The sequence below is a fragment of the Lontra canadensis genome, unplaced genomic scaffold, assembly GCF_010015895.1.
Source record: "Lontra canadensis isolate GAN:19392208 unplaced genomic scaffold, GSC_riverotter_1.0 scaffold64, whole genome shotgun sequence".
NCBI classification, from domain to species: domain Eukaryota; kingdom Metazoa; phylum Chordata; class Mammalia; order Carnivora; family Mustelidae; genus Lontra; species Lontra canadensis.
In genome coordinates, this window is record NW_022631058.1 from 12,233,503 (window position 1) to 12,254,550 (window position 21,048).

Here is a 21,048-nt window from a genome sequence, read left to right on the forward strand (position 1 = left end):
GTGCTTAAGAAAATTATATCCTGGCAGGGGGTAGGGGCACGCCTGGGTGGCTCAGTGAGTTCAGCGTCTGACTCTTGGTTTCAGCTCAGGTCATGCTCTCAGGGTCCTGAGATCAAGCCCCCAGGTCAGGCTCCATGTTCAGTGTAGAGTCTGCTTGAGATTCTCTCCCTCTGCCCTTCTACCGTCCCCACTAGTGCATGTGTGTTCTCTCTCTAAAATAAATAATCTCTTAAAAAATGCTAAGAAAAAATTAGACATATATATATATGTGTGTGTATATATATATATATATATATATATATATATATATATACACATACTTTTTTTTCACCCCGAATTCACCATCAAGTTCAAGACACTGCCTACTTACTCTTCTGAGTTGGCTATGTCATCATACATCATCACAATGATCTGCTCATCAGGAATCCCATTTCGGTGAACGATCTGGTAGGCATGGCATGCATCCGCCTAGGAGAAATGATTTTGTCAAGTGTTAGATTTTGCCCAGAAGGAAGCAGATTTTGGAGTTCTAAGGAGCAACACATTCTTTCTCAATAGAAGACATGCTCTGAATCATTCCCTATTGGTCAGGTATTTAAATGATTTTAAAACACATATATTAATATTTCTTTCAACCCAATTTTTAAACTTTCCCCACCTTGCCCACTATCCACAGTTTCATCTGTCCGGCAGTTGGCATAGATGTGGACTACACACGGGACAGGCACGCACACACAGCACCACCGCTATGGGTGACCAGGGCCTTAGGAGGTGCTGGATATTTTATTTCCCTTTTCCACACCAAGTAAAAGTCCCCTGAAAGCACTGAGCTGCGTCCAAGGAACGGAATGATGCACTGCAGGTCAAGGCTTACTTCTGTATCAAACAGGATTCTTCTGATTCAAGTAACTTCCGCCACCAAAGCTGCGGTTCAGAGAATTAAGTAAAAACTCAGAAGTTCAGCTCAGGAATTGACAGGAGGAACGCACTAATGTACTCTTTAGCTTAAAAAAATAACAATGAGGAGCGCCTGGGTGGCTCAGTGGGTTAAAGCCTCTGCCTTCGGCTTGGGTCATGATCTCGGGGTCCTGGGAATGAGCCCCGCATTGGGCTCTCTGCTCAGCAGGGAGCCTGCTTCCCTTCCTCTCTGCCTACTTGTGATCTCTGCCTGTCAAATAAATAAATAAAATCTTTAAAAAAAAAAATAACAATGACGGCAAGGGTGACAACATTAGGGATAAAAGACAAGCTTTGTTAATGTGACTCCTTGTCCTTAAAAGGGTGAAGACATTCTTTGCTTCCTTTCCCAGATGACACGTGGTATACTCCAGGACATGGGAGTCACTTGAGGACCAGAAGAAAAATGCCCCCCAACTTTCTGCTTCTGTTTCATGGTGTCTTTCAAGAACAAAGACATAGTGGAGTGGCTTAGTCCTGTTAAGTGTTTGACTCTGGATTTTGGCTCAGGTCACGATCTCAGGGTCGTGAAACAGAACCCCGCATCAGGCTCCACACTCGGCGTGGCGTCTGCTTGAGATTCTCTCCCTTTTCCTTCTGCCTTTCCCCCTGCTTGTGTGCTCTCTAAAATAAGTAAATCTTAAAAAAAAAAAAGAAAAAAAGGAACGAACAAAGACATAAGCATGAAGAGAATAAAGAGTCCAGCTATCTGCCTCTCTAAGGAAGAGCTTTAGGAACTGGACCTCCCGCACACGTTACACTCTCCGCATCACCGAGCACGGCAGTAAAGCCTTACAGCCAAGCACTTTCCCCACGGATGCCTCACAGGACTTCACAGCCACAATGGTGTTAAATACATAGTCATTGAACACCGGGTGGACGAGTCCAGGGTCTGGCCCTTGGGAGCTGCTGGAGGAGCGGATGGCTGCATAAACACGAACTCTCATATATGTGTCGACTTTCTAGTACTTGTCAGGCACAGGGCTGGGACTTCTACGCATTATGTCAATGATTCTCGTAGCAACCCTACACGGTCAAGGTAATGATCCCCACTTTATAGATAAGGAAACGGGAGCTTAGGGAGGGGAGGGGACCCGCCTGAGTCACCCAGCTCTGAGTGAGATACCTCTGGCACTCTGACTCCAGAACTTGACATGACTAATCATGAAAGTTAGAGAACCCTGGGGAGCGTGAACAGCTGAAAATCTAAAGAAGTCATTTGAAAATAATGACTAAGTATTTCATATATACACGAACTGTTAAAACATTTAAATCCTTGTTTCTGTGGAATAATGAGAATCCTCAACACCAGCTAGGGTAAGAAAGGAAACAGCCCCCAAAGATGTCCACATCCTAATCCCCAGAGCTTGTGACTAGGTCACGCCACATGACAAAGGGGAATTAAGACATGGATGAATTTAAGATGGCTCATCGGCTGACCCTAAAATATGGAGGTTATCCAGGATTATTCCGGTGGGCCCAGCGTGATCACAGGGGTCCCTGAATGTGGAAGGAGAAGTCAATGTCAAGGATTTGATGTAAGAAAAGACTCAACTGTCACTGCTGGTTTGAACACGGAGGAACGGGCCATGGGCCAAAGAATGAAGACAGCCTCTTACAGCTGGAAAAGAGGGCACCTGGGTGGCTCAGTTGGTTAAGTGACTGCCATCGGCTCAGGTCATGATCCTGGAGACCCAGGATTGAGTCCCACATCAGGTTCCCTGCTCAGCGGGGAGTCTGCTTCTCCCTCTGCCCCTCGCCCCTCTCATGCTCCCTCTCATTCTCTCACTCAAATAAATAAATAAAATCTTAAAAAAAAAAGAGAGAGAAACTTTGACTATAAAATAAAATAAAATAAAATAAAATAAAATAAAATAAAATAAAAACTGGAAAAGATAGGAACATGAGATCTCCTCCAGAGTCCCCAGAAAGGAGCACAGCCTTCCTGACACCCTGATTTAATATGGTTAAGACCCATTTCAGGTTTCTCACGTCCAGAGCTGTAACATAATAAATGTGTTAAACCACTAAGCTTGTAGTGATCTGTTACAGCAACAATAGGAAACTAATCCACTGATGGTGGAGGTTCACTGGGATCGGCTCTCCACTCGGGAAAACACATTCCCATTATCCAACTGAGCTGAGACTCATCCTGCCAATGCAGTAATTCTGCTCCTAGCAAAACCCTGCAGAAACTCTACCCATGTGCAGTGGAGGATTACTCACAGCAAAACAAAACAAAACAAAAACAAGAAATAACCCAAAGGACCATCAATAGCTGGAAAAATAAACTCCTGTGCTCACATAATGTGATCCCATAAAGATCACAGAAGTGGACGGAGGAATGAATGAAATACAGCCCATGTTTCAAAACAGATGAACCTCAGGACATAATGAGAAAAAGAGTAAGTCGTAGAAAAATACATTCACTAACATTACAGTTACACAGAGACCAAAACAGGGCAAGCAAACATTATGTTGTTTACAATTAAATACTCATACAGTGAAACCATAAAGCAAAGTGAAGGAATGACTTAGAGAAAATTCAGGTGTTCACCCTCTGGAGGGAAGGGAGGGGGACTGGATCGGATAGAGGATAGGGTCTTAGTCATGATCTTTTTTTACTGAAGTCTGATACAGGTATTCATTTTATTATGAAATTGCACACACGCTATAAAGACAGTTGTTTGCATTGTTTTTCATTAAAAAAAAAAATTCAAACCAGTATGTCAGATTTCACCTACCCTTATGATGAAAGTAGAAGTGAGCAGGCACACCCACCCACTCCTTGGTGACAAGTCATCCTACTAACGATTCCTTTTGGCAGAAGCCAGGTTCATTTAAAAACATGAAGACACTTAGGAATAAACCTAACAAAAGCGTAAGACTTGCACAGTGAAAATTAAAAAATGTTACAGAGGGAAATTAAAGATCCAAATAAACAAAGAGATACCTCATATTCGTGGATCAGAAGACTTAATAGTATTAAAATTAAAAAAAGAGATCAGCAGGTTTTTTTGCAGAAGTGGACAAGATGATCCTAAAATGTATAGGAAATTGCAAAAAACCCAGAATAGCCAAAACAGTTTTGAAAAAGTTTAAGAACTTTCAGTTCCTTTCATATATTAAATGTATTATGCACTATATTCCTAAAATAAAGTAGCTAGAGAAAAGAAAAGGTTATTACAAAAATTATAAGGAAAATATATTTATAATGCTGTACTGTATTTACAGAAAAAGATCTGATATAAATGGACCTGTGCAATTCAAACCTATGTAGTTCCAAGGGTCACCTGCACATTAGAGAAAGAACAGTCTTGTCAACAAATGGGGTGGGGACTATTTGGAAATCCACATAAAAACATGAACTTGGGCCTTCATTTCACACCATTTACAAAAATTAAACCAAAATGCATCATAGACTTAAATGTAAGGGCTAATATAATTAAACTTTGGAAGATAACTTAGAAAATCTTCAGGACCTTAGCCAAAGATGTTGAAGATAAAACACTAAAAGCATGGTTTATAAAAAGAAAAAAAACAAAACAAAACAATACACTGGACATCAGCCAAATTAAAAACCTGAATGCTTCAAAAGACGGCATTAAGAAAATGAAAAGACAAGTAACAGAGCAAGAGAAAGCATCTGCAAACCACAAACTGAGAGAACTTGTACCTGGAATGTGTAAAGAACTCCCAATACGACAATCAACCCGATCAAAAATAGAAGATTTTGGACAAACAGTTCACCTATGATACACAAATGGCTAAAAAGCACATAAGAAGATGCTCAATATCATTAGTAATTTCAGAAATGTCAATTAAAACTGCAAGATACCAATTCACAGCTAGAGAGAAAATAACAAGTGTTGGCGAGAACATGAGAAACAGCGACCTCCTCCATGCACTGCTTGTGGGAACGTCAAATGCTGCAGCCATTTTGGAAAGCAGTTTAATGGTTTCTGAAAAGGCTCAACATAAAGGTACCATATGACCCAGCAATTCTATTCTTTCTGCCCAAGAGAAAAGATAATTATCCGAATGAAGATTTACAGAAAAATGTTCTTAGGAACATCGTTCGTAATAGGCAAAACATGTAAACAACCCAAATATCCATCAATTGGTAAATGGACAGAAAAACTGTGATCCATACATACTGTTTAATATTCTTTGCCAACAAAAAGGAATAAAGTACGGACATGCTACAACACAGATAAACTTCAAAAACATTATGCCAACAGAAACAAGAGAGTATACGCCCAATGGCTCCATTTGTATGAAATGATCAGAAATGGCAAAGTTATAGAGACAGAAGCTATATTTTTAGTGGTGGTGGCAGGCTGGGGATGGAGGCTGCAAATGGGCCGGAGGGGTCTAACCGGGTAGACGGAAATGTTCTAAAACTGATTTAAGGTGCTGTTTGCACAACTTGGTAAATTTACTAAGAAATCATTGAGCTCTATACTCTAAGGGGGCAAATTACGTATTGATAGGGCTATATATTTTAGAAAGGGCAGGCTCGGTGTGTCCTGTGTTGGTGCTCCCCTCCACTATCTGGACTCGTCACCACCTTGACAGGCGACACATGCTTTTATCCCCGTGTTGAAAATGGGGACAAACTCCGGGAAGGGTTCAGAGAGTCCAGCACAGGTCTCCTGACCCCGACCAAGCCTTGAGCCCTTCTCCCACAAGCAGTTCTCTTGCTGTCAGGTCACGGTTCTCTCCTGGGTCTGTGGAGGTACCGGATGTCTCCAACTTTGTTACCTCAAAGGGATTCTTCGTTAGACTCAGGTCTGTTTACTGGCACTCAAAACAAGTAAGAGTCGGGTTAAACTGAGTCAAATACTTCAGAAATGGTGTTAAAGGCCACTTGAATTACTTCCCTGGAAATATCTGGCCAAATGTATTTCCTCCTTAAAAAGAGAAAAGCCTACGAGGCAGCATGGGGAGAGGGCATTGAGCAAGACTACAGAGAAGGCGAAGCCCTCTGGCCCAGGCTGCTGTGAGTCAGCTCGTCTCACAGCTGGCGCTGGGCGTTCGGACGGGAGTGCGGAAGCATCCCGTGATTCCCTGATGTCATCCACTGTCCGACACTGTCCACTCTTGCTGCCTTCACCTCAGGCCCACTGTCAGCTAAATGAGGACAACCGCCTGGGAACCAAGCTGACATTCAATTACCACGCTCCGGTCAGGGTAAAGGGGCCCACTTTTAAGCCAGGAAAGGATCTGAGAAGGGGGCCTCCCGGTTAGCTCATGGACAGATAGACACATATTATCACTTCTTGGCATGTGCTGAGCACTGTGAGGTTAGGCAGGGGCTCTCTGAAGAGTTGCCTCACTGAGCCCAGCAGCAACTCAAATGTGCCAGGGGAGAATCAAAGGTTTAAAGTAAGACGGGGGAGGGGGGTAGATAGAGACAGAAAGCAATGGTTTTATATGGGGCTGGGAGGGGAGCAGGGACTGACTAGCAAAGAGGCACTAGGGAACTTTCTAGAATGATGGAAGTGCCCTAAAACTGGACTGTGGCAATGTATGCAGAACAGCATAAATGTACTCAAACTCACAGAACTATGCAATTATCACAGGTGAATGTATTCACAGGACATGTGAACATATGCCTGAATAAAGCTGTTTTTAAAAAGTGGTGACCATGGGGGTGCCTGGGTGGCTCAGTCATTAAGCGTCCGTCTTTGGCTCAGGTCATGATCCCGGGGTTCTGGGATCGAGCCCCGCATTGGGCTCCCTGCTCAGCGGGAAGTCTGCTTCTCCCTCTCTTGCTCCCCCTGCTTGTGTTGACTCTCTCGCTATGTTTCTCTGTCAAATAAATAAATAAATAAAATCTTTAAAAAAAAAAAAAGTGGTTACAACACACATTTTTTAAAAATCTATATACTAAAAGGTGGTTTTTCAGAAACGTGATGACTCTGCCGCTTGGCTCTCTACATCTCTTTCTCCCAATTCCAACAGGTGTGGGTTCTAGGCTTCTCCCTTTACACCTCAACAGAAACCCTCCTTTCTGCCTCCTGGCCCCTAGGACAGATGTTCCAAAAGCTTCCAGAAGGAGGTGGCGGCCCCCTTTCTCTCCACCGCAACCCAACTACAGACCAGTGGTGGCGGGTTGGGGGGAGCGGCGTCAGCAACCCACAGCCCCCAACCCTCCCATACACAGCAAATGACCTTCTCCTTGGGAACCCCACTGCCAGCCACTGCCTCTGACCCCCCCAGCCCCCTGCCTCCTGGTGACACTCGGCTTCCATGTGTCTGTCCTCCCCGCTCCTGTCACCCCCAAAGTCCCCGTGTGACAGTGAACTTCACCTGCCATCTACCTCAGCAGCCGCCCCGGGGCTCCACCTTAGACCCTCCTTCGGCACACGCTCAGACCTCTGTCCTGCACGTAACCCTCCTCCAACCCCAGTTCCTCCTCTGATGGCCCATTTCGTTTCCCTTGACAAGTCTGTCCCCAGACACTGCTTGTACTTCAGGACCTCTCCCTCTCTCCTCTGCCCTGGCCACTGCAGGAAGCTGCCCCTGCAAGGCCTTGCCCCCCCCGCCCCGACCCCCAACACTGGACACAGAGCGTCTACCAGCCACGCCTCAGACCAACCCCTTCATACTCATCCATTAATCCCAGCCAAAGATGGAAAACAGAGAAACTCGACTTGGTCAAGACAAAACATGATTTAAACAGCCATCATCAGGGCACCTGGGTGGTTCAGTCAGTTGAGCAGCTGACTCTTGATCTCCGCTCAGGTCATGATCACAGGGTCCTGGGATCAAGCCCTGTGGCAGGTTCCACACTCAACTGGGAGTCAGCCTGAGACGCTCTCTCCTCTCCCTCTACTCCTCTCCGCACTCACGCACATGGGCAGGCACACGGGCACGCTTGCTCTGTCTCAAATAAATAAATCTTTAAAAAAAAATAAAGAGGGCACCTGGGTGGCTCAGTCAGTTAAGTGTCTGCCTTTGGCTCAGGTCATGATCCCAGGGTCCTGGGATCAAGCCTCACACTGGGCTCCCTGTTCAGTAGGGAATCTGCTTCTGCCTCTCCCTCTGCCACTCCCCCACTTGTGTGCACACTTCCTCTCTCTAATAAATAAATAAAATCTTAAAAAAAAATAATAACCATCATTGAGCATAGAGCAAGGCAGTCCACAATGATTTAAACTGTGCCTGGTGGGGACACCCAGGTGGCTCACTTGATTAAGCGTCTGCCTTCAGCTCGGGTTGTGATCCCAGGGTCCTGGGATCAAGTCCCACATCAGGTTCCTCGCTTGGCAGGGAGCCTGTGTTCCCTTCTGCCTGCCGCCCCCTGTTTGGGCAGTGTCTCTCTCACATACACACAAAAATAGATACAATCTTAAAAAACAACAAACAACAACAAACTGAAAAGCTCAAACATTAAAATAAATAAAGATAAATAAAAATAAATTGTGCCCAGTGTACTTGTCCTCCCTCAACAAAAGCGATCTGTGATAACGAGTGCAGTGTTAATCCAAGGAAAAGGTAAACCTCCATTAAAAACCCAAGTTTAGAAGTCTGTATAGGTTCTATGAGGAAAGTTCTTTCCAACGCTCTTTTAATGATTAGCCTCCCTAGTCAAGAAAGCAAATGTTGGCAGCCGCTGAGAACAGAAAGAGCCAGCAAGCAGTGCCACTGCCAAGGTCAGCGATGACTCAGCACACGCAGTTCCTCAGGAAGGTTGGGATGAGTATTTCACTCTTATTCCGGGATGAGTACTTCACTGGGGGCTAGTTCTTTTGCCCTGCTTCCCTGCAGTCAATTTCGGTATTATTTCACCCAGGGAAACTAGCAACACTTAAAAAAGAAAGTTTTCTGGCAGCAAGGGTAACTGGAGTCTTATGCTTGATGTTTAACCAATAATATTCTTTTAAAGCTGGTTGTATACAAACCAGCATATGACAGCCTGTTCACCATCAGTGACCTGTATTTAGTATCTTATCCCTTATCTTTTGAACTTGTGGTTAGCGAGGGAGGAGAAAACAGAGGGGATAGGTCTTGTACTCAGATTTCTCTTCTGTAAATGGGTCAGGGCTGTGGTTAAGTATTAAACGGTAAAGAGATCATGCTGTCCTAACAATAACTTTCCAATTAAGCCACATTTCTTGTTCCGGTAACATACAAGACCATTTCAGAATAGGTCATTCAACAATCATCACATTTTAGAGCTGGTGACAGGTTCTTCTAAACCCACCACCTACTTAAGAGATAGGAAAACCAACAGCCGGGAGCAAAACTTGCAAGGCGACAGTGCCAAGCCACCAGGCACGCGGACTCTAGGCCTGCGCTGTCCTAATCGGCAGCCTCCGGCCACATGTGACACCTACACAAACTTCAAGCCGTGGCCAGTCCAAACTGGACGCATTGTGAATGCAAACGCATACCTGATTTTGAGGATTTAGTAAAAATAAAACTGTAAAGTATCTCATTATTAACTTTCTGTATTGATTACAGTGAAATGGTAATAGCTTGCATGTATTGGGATAAACAAGACATAGCAAAGTTAATTTCACCTGTTACTTTTTACTTAAAAACAAAAACAAAAACAAAAACAAAACCATGGCTAGGGGTGCCTGGACAGCTCGGTCCGTTAAGGGTAAGACTCCTGATTTCTGCTCAGGTCATGATCTCAGGGTCATGGGATCAAGCCCAGCACTGGGCTCCATTCCTAGTAGGGAGCCTGCCTGGGATTCTCTCTCATCCTTTCCCTCTGACCCTCCCCACTGCACACACATGTGCTCCATCTCTCTCATTTATAATAAATAAATCTTTAAAAAAAGAAACATAGAGGCCTGTGATGCTTGTACCAGAGCCCTGGACCTCAGTCCTGTGTGCACCCCGCTTGCTGTGTGGCCTTGGGCGAGTCTCCTCCACTCTTCAGGGCTCAGTTTCCTTATCCGTAAAATGAAGGTGTTAGTGGGTCTCAACTGGGGGCATCTGACAAAGGCTGGAGACACTTTTGGTTGTTAGGATGGACCAGGGATGCTCCGGGTATCTAGTGCGTGGAGGTCAGGGACGCTGCCAAACACCTTGCTGGGCACGGGGCAGTCTCCATAACAAAGAACGACCTGGCCCCAAATGTCAACAGCGCCAAGGCTGGGAACCCCTGTGTTAGACTGAGGTGCCTCCGTAGAGCCATTCCAGGGAACTGCGAAACTGTCTTCCAAAATGGCTGTACCATTTTATGATCCCCCATTCCCTCGCATCCCTGCTCACACCCATACTTCTGCCAGCCTTCAGGAGCTCAAATAGCTTTTGACAAAGTCTGTTCTACGGACAGTGTCCAGGATTGTTTACAGATTACCACAGTCATAAAGAAAAACCTCAGCCATTGTCTTACCTGGTGCCTGTAATTATACCAGCCATTTGAGCCGGCGACAATCACCACCCAGTGCTTGCCCCCATCCTCGGGGTCATCCACGGTAACAGCACTGGTGCCCAGGACCACGCTGAGCAATACGGCTACTTCCCAAATCATTCTGTGCCTCAGAGTTCAATGGCAGAAATCTGGGAAGAAAAAAGCAGTCAAGCAAAAAAAGGAATGACAGAAACAGAAGAATACTGTTGGCCCCTAAGAAAATACCACAGCCCATGGGTCAAAAAGATAAGACCATTTGGTCATCTGATGGAAGAGCTTAAAGATAAAAACAATGACAGAGCAGAATTTTATCTTTGGCTCTGCAGCCCCTTTCCCTAGGGGGAGAAGGATCTACCCATCTCTCTCTCACTCCAGGTGGAAGTTATGGGTATAAATCAAAGCTGGGAACACTCTTTGGGCAGCCTTAAAAGGTTTTAACAAGTTTTTGTCATAACTTGGAATACAGCACATAAAACTCACCAACAAAATTCACTGTATTTTTTTTTTAAGATTTTATTTATGTATTTGACAGACAGAGATCACAAGTAGGCAGAGAGGCAGGCAGAGAGAGAGAGGGGGAAGCAGGCTCCCCGCTGAGCAGAGAGCCCGATGTGGGGCTCAATCCCAGGACCCTGAAATCATGACCTGAGCCGAAGGCAGAGGCTCTAACCCACTGAGCCACTCAGGCACCCCCAAAATTCACTGTATTAGAAAAATGTCTTACCACATTGTATGAAATGTTTGCAAGAAAATACACATATAATGGGTGCACACAAAATGGGGAAGGCAGACATCATTTAACAGTAGTTATTGGGTGGTATTGATGGGTGGTAGGTGGAATTCAGGATGACTTTCTTCCTCTCTTTTTACTGTAACAGATATTACTTATGCAGTAAAGTTTATAAAAATTCAGTGTATGTCCAATATAAACACAGAGGGATGATTCGTAAGTTTGTGAGGGAGTTATCTGGGTAAGCTACATGCAAACAGTGGCAGTCCAAGTTAACGTCTTTGTACAACATTTATAACCCATTTACATGTAGTCACTACAGCAGATTGAACAAGTCTTATCCCTTGTTTTAGAGGAAGGGGAGGTTAAAGCAAGAGAAGCTAACCTATCCGATATTCACGATGAGCCACCTCTGGCCAGAGACCAGAACCCATGTCTTCTGAATTCCCGGCTCAGTCTTTTTGCCATGGTCCTACACGGAGACTTCCTTCTTAATGAAATACATGCCCCACCTTATACTCCGCCGCCAAATCTTCCACGTTGTAAAGTAAAAGGCAGCACGCAGCCCATGTCCTGGACACCTTGCCTCCCTCACACCAGACCCTGCTGCGCTGCGTCCTGAATACATTATTCTAGAAAAGGCGGCCTTCCTGTGACAGAGCTAGGCCTGTCACATTAAGAGGAACAACGGTCTCTGAGATGCAGGGACTCAGCAGCACAAAGTCTGCGAGGCTGACCTCTGCCTTCGCTATTTGTCCAACGGTGCTCGTTCATGCACCGGCCTGTCCATTCACGCAGCCGGCCAGAGGCTCCCGGACACCTCCCCTGATGGAGAACAGCCTGGCTGCTGTGAAGGCAAAAGGGACAGGACAAAGCCTCTGTCCCTGGGGGCACGCAGCCAGCTAAGGGATGAGCCTCCTGCAAGCTTTAGAAATCAGCCTTAGCGCCCTGTGCCTACACTGTGCTCAAACTCAAAATGGACTGAGCAGTGGGTTCCCCCACAAAGGTAAGGGAACATGAAGCTCTAATTCTGATCAAAATTTAAAAACCCAAGAGCGTCTCAGGCCACTGCTTCTCCAACTTTATTGTGACCCCCATCCTCTGGGGATGCACTTCTGATTCAGTAGGGCGAGGCTGGGCCCCGGACTCTGCATTTCCAAAAAGCTCTAGGTGATGCCCAGGACTCTAGTTTGATGTATTGAGGCTCTCCACTAACCTTGGGGGGCTCTAGTTCACCTCTGGTCCAAAGCCCCACAAACTGACACTACTCCTTACCCGCTACCCGCCTCTGGTAGCTTTTTTTTTTTTTTTTTAAGTAGGCTTCACACTCAGTGTGGGGCTTGAACTTATAACCCTGAGATCAAGAGTCACATGCTCCACTGACTGAGACAGCCAGGTGCCCCATCCAGGACCTCAATTCTTCCTTTCTTTGTTAGAGAGAGAGAGAGGGAGGGAAGGAGAGAGTGCACAAGCAGGGAGAGCAGCAGGCAGAGGGAGACGCAAGGAGCAAAGAGCCCAATGCGGGACTGAATCCCAGGACCCTGGGATCATAACCTAAGCCAAGGGAGATGCCTAACTGACTGAGCCACCCAGGCGCCCCCAGTAACTCCATTTTCACTGTGTAAACAGAGTTGGTGCTACATGCAGACTTCATTACCATCACGGCAAGCCTGCCCATGGATGAACGGGTAATACAATAATGTACCCCAGATTTGTTCTTAAGCTTATTCTAAAATGGCCATGCTTTGTTTTGTTGTGTTTTGTTTCTCAGTACGGCATATGACGGATGAGGTCAGCGAACAGGTGAGGCCAGTAGACGGCTCAGGACACCCGGGTGCCGACCAGCAGGCCTTAATTAATGTGTTAACATGCACCTGAGGGTGCTCTGCCAAGTCCTCTTGACCTGACCACGGCTCACTGCAGGGCTGGGAGGTAATTTACAGCAGAGGAGACAGTGACTACAGAAGCAACCTCACCAGCAGCTCTTTGTTTCCAAGCTCGCCCAGGAGCCTCCTGACCACACCTGAGCCTTCCCCTGGGGTAGCGGGTAGTACACTTTTTCTCTAAAGGGCTGACAGTAAGTATTTTACCCTGCAGATCACACCATCTCTGTTGAGCTCTTCTGCCCTGTACTGTGAAAGCAGCCAGAGACCACAACTAAACCAGTGGGTGTGGAAATGTTCCAATAAAACTAGGACAGGTGGTCTCTTTGGCCTGCCCTAGAGAGCAAGAATATGCCCTCATCCCACATGACTAGTCGTGCCTGGCTGGTTCTTATCTTCCACCAGCAATCATTAAACAGGCTCCCCGGTTTGCATACCAGTTTCTGAGTTTGGTTCATGTGACTTCATCACAAAGAGGCTCATTCCTGAGGAGGCCCTGCCATGTGACTTCTTCTCTTCATACTTAGGGACAAAAATACATAAAATACCAGAATGAAAAGGATGGTCTGACTATGAACCACAGAAAGGCACCACCAGCCTGACTGCCTACACTGGCAAACACCCCAGCACGCACTGAAAAAGCAACGCAGGGTTATTTTTACAAATTCAAATTCATCTGTCATTCTTCTACTAATATGCTAGCACTCTACCTCTCAGTGAGGAAAAGTACCTTATTAATACACAAATGATAATTTCACAGTTAACGTTTGGCATTGGTTCCTATCACTTTTTTATTTCTTATAAAAACAGAGTATGTTTCCTTGAACAGAATGGCAAGCAAAAAGCCTCACAGTATAACACTGATTGGAAAATGTCACTTAAAAAACACATATGCTAAGGGGAATCTGGGTGGCTCAGTCAGTTAAGTTTCCATCTCTTGATTTCAGTTCGGGTCTTGATCTCAGGGTCATGAATTCCAGCCCCGTGCTGGGCTTGACGCTGGATGGGGCGGCTACTCAAAATAAATGAAATTTTAAAAACACGTATGTTAATACCATTCTGGGAAACATATTGGGGCCTGGGTGAAGAGGAGACATGAAAATAATATAATCTTTCCGTTACCCTCAGCAAGAACACATCTCAAAGCAGCCTCGCCCAGCCATTTCCTGATCAGCAATATTCTTGGCAAAGTCAAAGCCTCAACACAAAATCACAAATAATCTTGCCACATAACACGCCTGTGATTCTTGTTCTATCAAAGAGAAAAGTAAGGGATCCCTGCTGAGCTAGCTCTCCGGGATGGCTATTTTGTAGTCTCCCCACCCATTCATTCAACAGCCAACAAATAAACACAGCCTGAGCACCCACTAGGCTCTCACAGGTGCCGAACAGGGACCCAATGACAGAACCCTTCATACGATTTAAATCCACATATGATTTAAATCCACACATTGTCAGAGCGGATGAGTGTTAGGGAAAAATACAAGGCAGGAAGAGGAGTCTAGTAGGAGCAGGAGGCACTGTTTTTCAAGACTTGAAGGAGGTGAGGAAGTCCCCCCTTTCCCAACAGCTAAATGCTGGAAGCCACATACATGGTCATCGACAGAGGGCTGTCAAGCTAAGTCAGTTACGGTACAGCCTTATGATGGGACACTGGGGAGCCTTTAAGAAGAGCAAGACGGGTCTCAATGCACCGAGAGTGGGAAGATCTCCGAGGGATCTGTAAAGGATGTGTACGGAGTCTGCTAATCATCTATGGGGAGAAACTGACAAGACAGGTGTGACCCTAACCAGGGGAGAAAAGGTGTCCCCCAGAGCACACGTGCGGATATGCTGCAGGGGACAGCAGAGTGGGATACTTGTGGGTTTCCGCAATAAGCATGCAAAATGTACACTTCACACAATCTTTGCAAAAGCCTGTGGGCCAGCCTCATCGCTCTGTTCGTGGAGCTCAGCAGAGAGGCTGGGCAGAGAGAGAAATGTGCTGGTAAGCAGCACCACAGGGGCTGACACACAGATCTGCTCCTGAGACTGCTTTTTCTACTCCACCCCCTCACTTGTCACAAGAAGAGCTGTTTATGCAAAGGTCTGCAAGACTGGGTCACCACAAGTGGGTGCAAAACACATCCCACTCAGGGCCCAAGGCCCTCCTCAGCAGGTCACCACCCACCCCCAACCGTGCTTTTCGCCACCCTACTATTTTAAGGTACTTGTGGGCAATCTGTATAAAGAAGAACTCTCCTCTTAGAAGAGCTCTTCAAAGTAAAACCTGAACCACACAAAGTCAAGATCAATGGCCAAGCCTCTACGAATGAATTTTACCAGCCTCCAATGACAAGTCCTCTGCTGTTCCCACTTGGTCTGGCATCCCTCTCACAAGGAGACACAAAGTCAGTAATTCCATTAAAGGACTCTGCTTGACTTAAAGAAGTAAGCTTGCAAGGGAGGTTCAATTCATTTGAGAGGTTTGGGACAGAATGCCCATTCTAAATAAACTTTCACCGGCAATACAAGTAACGAGGCCCCAACCACAAGACTATCAAAGTCAAGTTCAAACCAAGGTCTGACACCAAAGCCCACATCTTAACTACCATCAGATGTGACCTCTCACTGCCAGTCCTGATTTGCTCCTAGCTCTGGGTTAGAAACAGGAAAGCAAAGACAAGCAAAGCAGTAGCTAGGCAATGACATCTGAAAAGAGCTTTCCAAACCTGAAGGTCTTTGATTCTGCTCTTTACTCTCCAGGGGCTTACAAGAAGATCAACGTAAGTAGACCCTGACTGACCACATGCAAGAGAGACAAGGAAAGATGATAAGGACCCCTCCTTGACCTAACTGAGTCACGCTCCTCTGAGCCCCCATCTCAAGAAAGTCTGGGCCTGCTAAGCTCAGTTTACCCAGAATCCTGTGAGAACGGCCCACTTTTGTTATCTAATCAAGTTCCCTTGCAATTTTCCAAGCGCTGACCCTCTCAGCCTGCCCATAAATCCCAACTGTCCTTGCTGTAGTTGGATCTGAGCTCAGATCTACACTGAAGTATCTGTCCCTAACATAATTGCTGGAATAAAATGAGTCTTCAGGGAGACCCTTTCCTCTCTGGGCCTTAATTATCTGTGCAATGAGATGGTAGAACTAAAAAATTAAGATTCAGATTCAGTTCCCAAACCTTTTTAACTTCCTGTTTTAAGAGTGAGATTGAAACAAAATTCGGGGCGCCTGGATGGCTCAGTCTGTTAAGCCTCTGCCTTCGACTCAGGGATCGAGTCCCGAATCAGGGTCCCTGCTCAGCAGGGAGTCTAATTCTCCATCTCTACAAGCTCCCACCATGCACGCTCTCTCTTTCTCACAAAAGCAAATTTTAAAAATCTTTTAAAAAGTTAAAAAAGAAAAAACAAAATAAAAAATGCAACTTCCAACTAGCTCTTATCTCAATTGAAAACTATTTTATTAAGGTTCATCAATATTTTTCCTACAGGGAAAATTTCTGATTCCGGGGCATGTCCTTTAAAGTTACCTAATTCTGACTATATGCAATTTTTTTCTTTATATCTCTGCAAACTGGGTAACAGCAAGACAAACAATTCTTATCTAAAGACACACAAATGAATTCTATCAAGTGGAGGCTGGGCTGATTTCTGGTTGTAGAAAGAAGCCAGTTTTGCCTGTCATTTTTGCCCATCGTTTCATTATTTCTGACCCTGGAGTCTCCTTTGATCTGGCTGCAACCATCACACTACATTTCCTCATAATAAGTTAAATGTAATCCTTAGTACTTGTTCACTTTTATACCTGTATCAAGTGATGACTTCACCTTTCTTAAAAATTATCTTTTGGGGCACCTGGGTGGCTCAGTCAGTTAAGCATTGACTCTTGGTTTCAATTCAGGTCATGATTTCATGGGTCATGGGACTGAGCCCGGGTCGGGTTCCACACTCAGCAGAGTCTTCTTGAAGATTCTCTCCCTCTGCCCTTCCCCTTACTCTTTCTCAAATAAATAAATCTTTTTAAAAATTTTTATCTTTTAGTATTGCAAAAAGTACAAGCAACTAAATCATATTTCCAAATAGACACAATTGATAAACACTTAAAAAATCTCCTAAGTTAGAAGAATTTTTGAATCTAGCAAAGTAAAATTTGCCCAATGGAAAACTGTTTTTCCACATTTTTATTTTCACAGCTATCTGACACTTGAATCCCTTTTACCAAAAGTACTGTTTTTGAAACTTGGTAGTAGTTTGTAGTATGTAGTTTGTAGTATTTTCCCACAATGAATGAATGATTTTTCTAGCTAGATGTGAATTCTTAAGCTAAATTTCGTTAAGTTATATTCAAGAAATTGAAAGGTAAACATTAAATTACAGAAATGGACGAAGCACAATATAAAACACCTTTTACCTATTATTGAGTCCATGAACTATTAATATTTTGAAATCTGATAACTCTCTCCCCATAGAACAAATAAAATATTAGATGAAATTTCTTCTCGTGTCCCATTCCATTCTCCGCACACCAGAAGACAAACACCATCATAAGTTAACATTTCTTTTTCTTTCTTTCCTTTGTGTGTGTGTGTGTGTGTGTGTGTGTGTGTGTGCAAAAAGGTGACTTTATTAAAGCATGGGGACAGGACCCACAGGCAGAAAGAACTGCGTAAGTTAGCATTTCTTTTTATTTACTTTATTATACTTTTAAAACATGTATGTCTACTTTGGAGCACCTGGGTGGCTCAGTCATTGGGCATCTGCCTTCGGCTCAGGTCATGGTCCCAGGGCCCTGGGATGGAGCCTCACATCAGACTCCCTGTTCGTTGGGAAGCCTGCTTTGCCCTCTCCCCCTCCCCCTGCCTGTGTTCCCTCTCTTGTTGTCTCTCTCTCTGTCAACTAAGTAAATAAAATCTTAAAAAAAAAAAAAGAATGTATGTCTACTTTATAAACATTCCCTTCTAAAGGACATTTAGGTGGCTTCAAAAATTTATTGTTATAATTATTACAGTAAACATCCTAATACTCGTCCCCTTGCAAACGAGTATCTGTTTCTCTAAGCTACTTCCTAGAAGTAGAACTACTTGATCTTAAGATACACACTCTCATTTTAAAAGATTTTATTTGACAGAGAGGGGGAGAGAGCACAAGCAGGGGGAGCGGCAGGCAGAGGGAGAGGGAGAAGCAGGCTCCCCGCGGAGCAGGGAGTCTGAGTTAAGGGATAGGGGACCTAACTCAAGCGACAGTATTCACTTCAATATATTTTTACTGAACAATGCTGGGCATGGTGTATTTCACCTCCCTAACAGCTCAACATTTTTTCTCTTCTCCTTTCCCACTGCAACGTCTTTAAAATCCTTTAGAGGCCTCAGCAATTCTCCTGAATATTACTGCAGGCACTCCCCACTGGGACCTCTCTTCAATGCTTTTCCACACTACAGAACTACCTAAGATACACATCTACTAAATTCAGTTTCCCAGGGGCTCAGTCGGTTAAGCATCCACCTTCAGTGCAGGTCATGATATCAGGGTCGAGCCCTGAGTCGGGCACCCTGCTCAGCGGGGACCCTGCTTCTCCCTCTGCACCCCCCATCCCTGCTCATGTTTGCTCGCACATGCTCTGTCAAAGAAGAAAAAATCTTTTTAAGAAAACAAATTCAGTTTCCCAAGCTTTCAGGACAAAATCTAAGTCTCTTAGAGCAGCACAGAAAGGCCTGCAAGATGTACGACTCTATTCTTATGAAACAGAGCTCATGAAATGAACCACCCACATGAAATCCCTAATTCCAACCAGGCTCCATGGCTCTGGTCCAAAAGTATGGCTCTTTCCATGCCTTCAACATGCTGTTTTCCAGGTGAAATATTCTTCTCCATCACTCTAGCTCCTCCCATCCCTCAAACTCCATTCCGGTGCTTCTCTGCCAAGTTCTACCTCTTCCCACAAATCAGGATGAGATGCTTCCAACAGGGTTAGATGCTGCCCCTGTGCAAACCTGAAATACTGAAATGATTCTCTTATACACTGCCCCTCCCCTTTACAAATAACCCCTGCTCAGTGAGTAAGGCTCAATGAACATTTGCTAAGGAATGGAACCCTACAGAAAAAAAGGCTGAGCTCCTCCATTCTCAAGGACCACAGGGCAAGTCTCAAACAATGAACAATTCTTTTCATCTCTAAAACGAAGCCCATGATGCAAAGCTCCTTCTTCCAGGCCCCAGATTCTACCATTCTTGGCATGGAATTACCCACGTATATAACCTCACCTCTAATAGTTCAGGGATAGGGGACCTAACCAAACTTTCACGTTCACGCTTGCAGTGAAATCACCCTGAGTCCCACCAGCTCAAACCTCTGAGAACCTGGGTATCCCTAACTTCTCAGAAGGAATGTTTTTACACGTTTGGGTATTTGTGTCGTTGTAGTTACCTGCTTTTACCCTTGGCTACAGAGAATTGGGTGGAAATGGTTGCAGCTCTCTACATTACAAGAACCTAGAGCCCGAACTGCTCATGATTGTGAAGGTCGGACCTAAGCGCCAGACCCTGCCCGGCACACCCTGGCGATGGGACCTTAGCCAAGACCCTCTCCGTGCGCCCCTTTCCCCCTTCGCTCAGCGCCTGGGCTTCCAGCCGGAGCTCGCGCAACAGAAGAGAGCCCCCAGCAGCCCACGGCCACCTCTGGGGAGGACGGGCTGAGAGGTCGCAGCATTTCCCTTTGGGATTCATCATTTCCCGAAATTCTCTTTCGCGGAGTGAGAAGCGGATTACTCAGGGCCGCAGGAGCTGAAAATCCCGCCCGTGAGGCCCAGAGCCGCGGCAGAGAGGCAGCCCCGGCCCGGGACGAGGGGTCCGGCCGGGAACGCCGGCTGGGGCTCGAGGTTACCTGTGGCGGAAGCCCGCGGCTGCGGCGGTGGGGGGCAGGACCGTGGGAACTCCTCGCGACGCGCAGCCTCACACGCGCAGCCTCAGACAAGCCACCTCGCGAAACCCGCCCTGCAGTGATTGCGAGTGGCACCCGGCTCCCTGCTTTAATGGCCTACGGCGCTGCATTGATTGGTGGAACTTCGGAACGGGCACCTGCGAAAGCCAATGGGAGGCGCGGTAAGGCGGGGCCGGCGAGCCAGAGGGCCTACAAGTCCCAGCATGCACGAGCAGGATCTTCTGGGCCCACAGCCCGCGAACCGGGGCTCTCCAGCTTGATCAATGCAATGGGGCTGAGGGAGGCTTGCCTGGAGACGCAGTAATTCCAGAGTGTCCACCGAAAGATCAAAACCAGTGCGCGGGGGCACTTTAACCCACTGGTTCCCAAACTTGTCGCACTTTGGAATCATCTGTAGAGAAACTTCAAAAATACCCATGCCCTTGTGCTGCCCCAGGCATCATCGTGAGTTCCTTGGTCTGCACGTGCTCTGGGTTTTGGAATCTTTAAAGATCCCCCGGTGAATTGAATGTGCAGGTCCATCTAATCCTCGAGACAACCCTATGTGGAGGGGCCGGCACTATTATTGTGGAACCGGCTTTACACTTAGGAGGACAAATTAATCTTCTGAAGACCACATTAGCTCCCGAGTGGCGGGGACAGAACCCATACCCAGGCAGTCTAGTTCCAGAATCCTGTCGTCTTCATCCCTGTGCAATGCCATTTATCAAATGTTTGGTATTATTATCTCACAAGGAAACTCTATACGTACCTGTGCCGTGTGGTTGAGCACGGTAAATTGAGTTGAGTGGAATTGATGTTAAGAGAATTAAGTGCAAAAGACTATGCAAGCACACCAAGTGTAAGATCTAGGGCTGCATTCACCGGTTGTCTCATTTGATCTTCTTTTATAATCTTCTTTTTAAAAGGAAGTCATGCTAGAGCATACTGCCCTGAGCCTGCTCCTTATTTTTGTAAATAAAGTCTGAGAACACAGCCAGGCCCACGGGTTTCGGTATTATCTCTGGCTGTTTTCACCAACAAGGCAGAGTTGAGTCATTATACAAGAGACTGTATGGTCCACAGAATCGAAAATATTTACTCTCTGACCATTTACAGAAAAAGGTTGCCAACCCTGAGTTAAGTGCTTCTCCACACTCTTAGCTGGGAAGTGACTATCGTCTTTCTTCAGACCCACGTCT

The 21,048-nt window shown here is 45.6% G+C and overlaps 1 protein-coding gene across 2 annotated transcripts in view; it reads right to left on the bottom strand.

The window, feature by feature from the left end:
* LGMN (legumain) overlaps positions 1-19,910 on the bottom strand; it is a 32,793-nt gene extending 12,883 nt beyond the window's left edge. The window contains exons 1-3 of one of the 2 annotated variants that reach the window (XM_032878677.1): positions 19,811-19,910; positions 10,316-10,482; positions 371-468 (exon numbers count right to left, since the gene is read on the bottom strand). In XM_032878677.1, coding sequence (XP_032734568.1) covers positions 371-468; positions 10,316-10,453 — 236 coding nt within the window. In that variant the 5' untranslated portion in view covers positions 10,454-10,482; positions 19,811-19,910. Of the gene's footprint in view, positions 1-370; positions 469-10,315; positions 10,483-19,810 lie in introns of those variants that run through there. The other variant, XM_032878675.1, reaches the window with a different exon arrangement.
* Between the last annotated feature and the right edge of the window lie 1,138 nt (positions 19,911-21,048).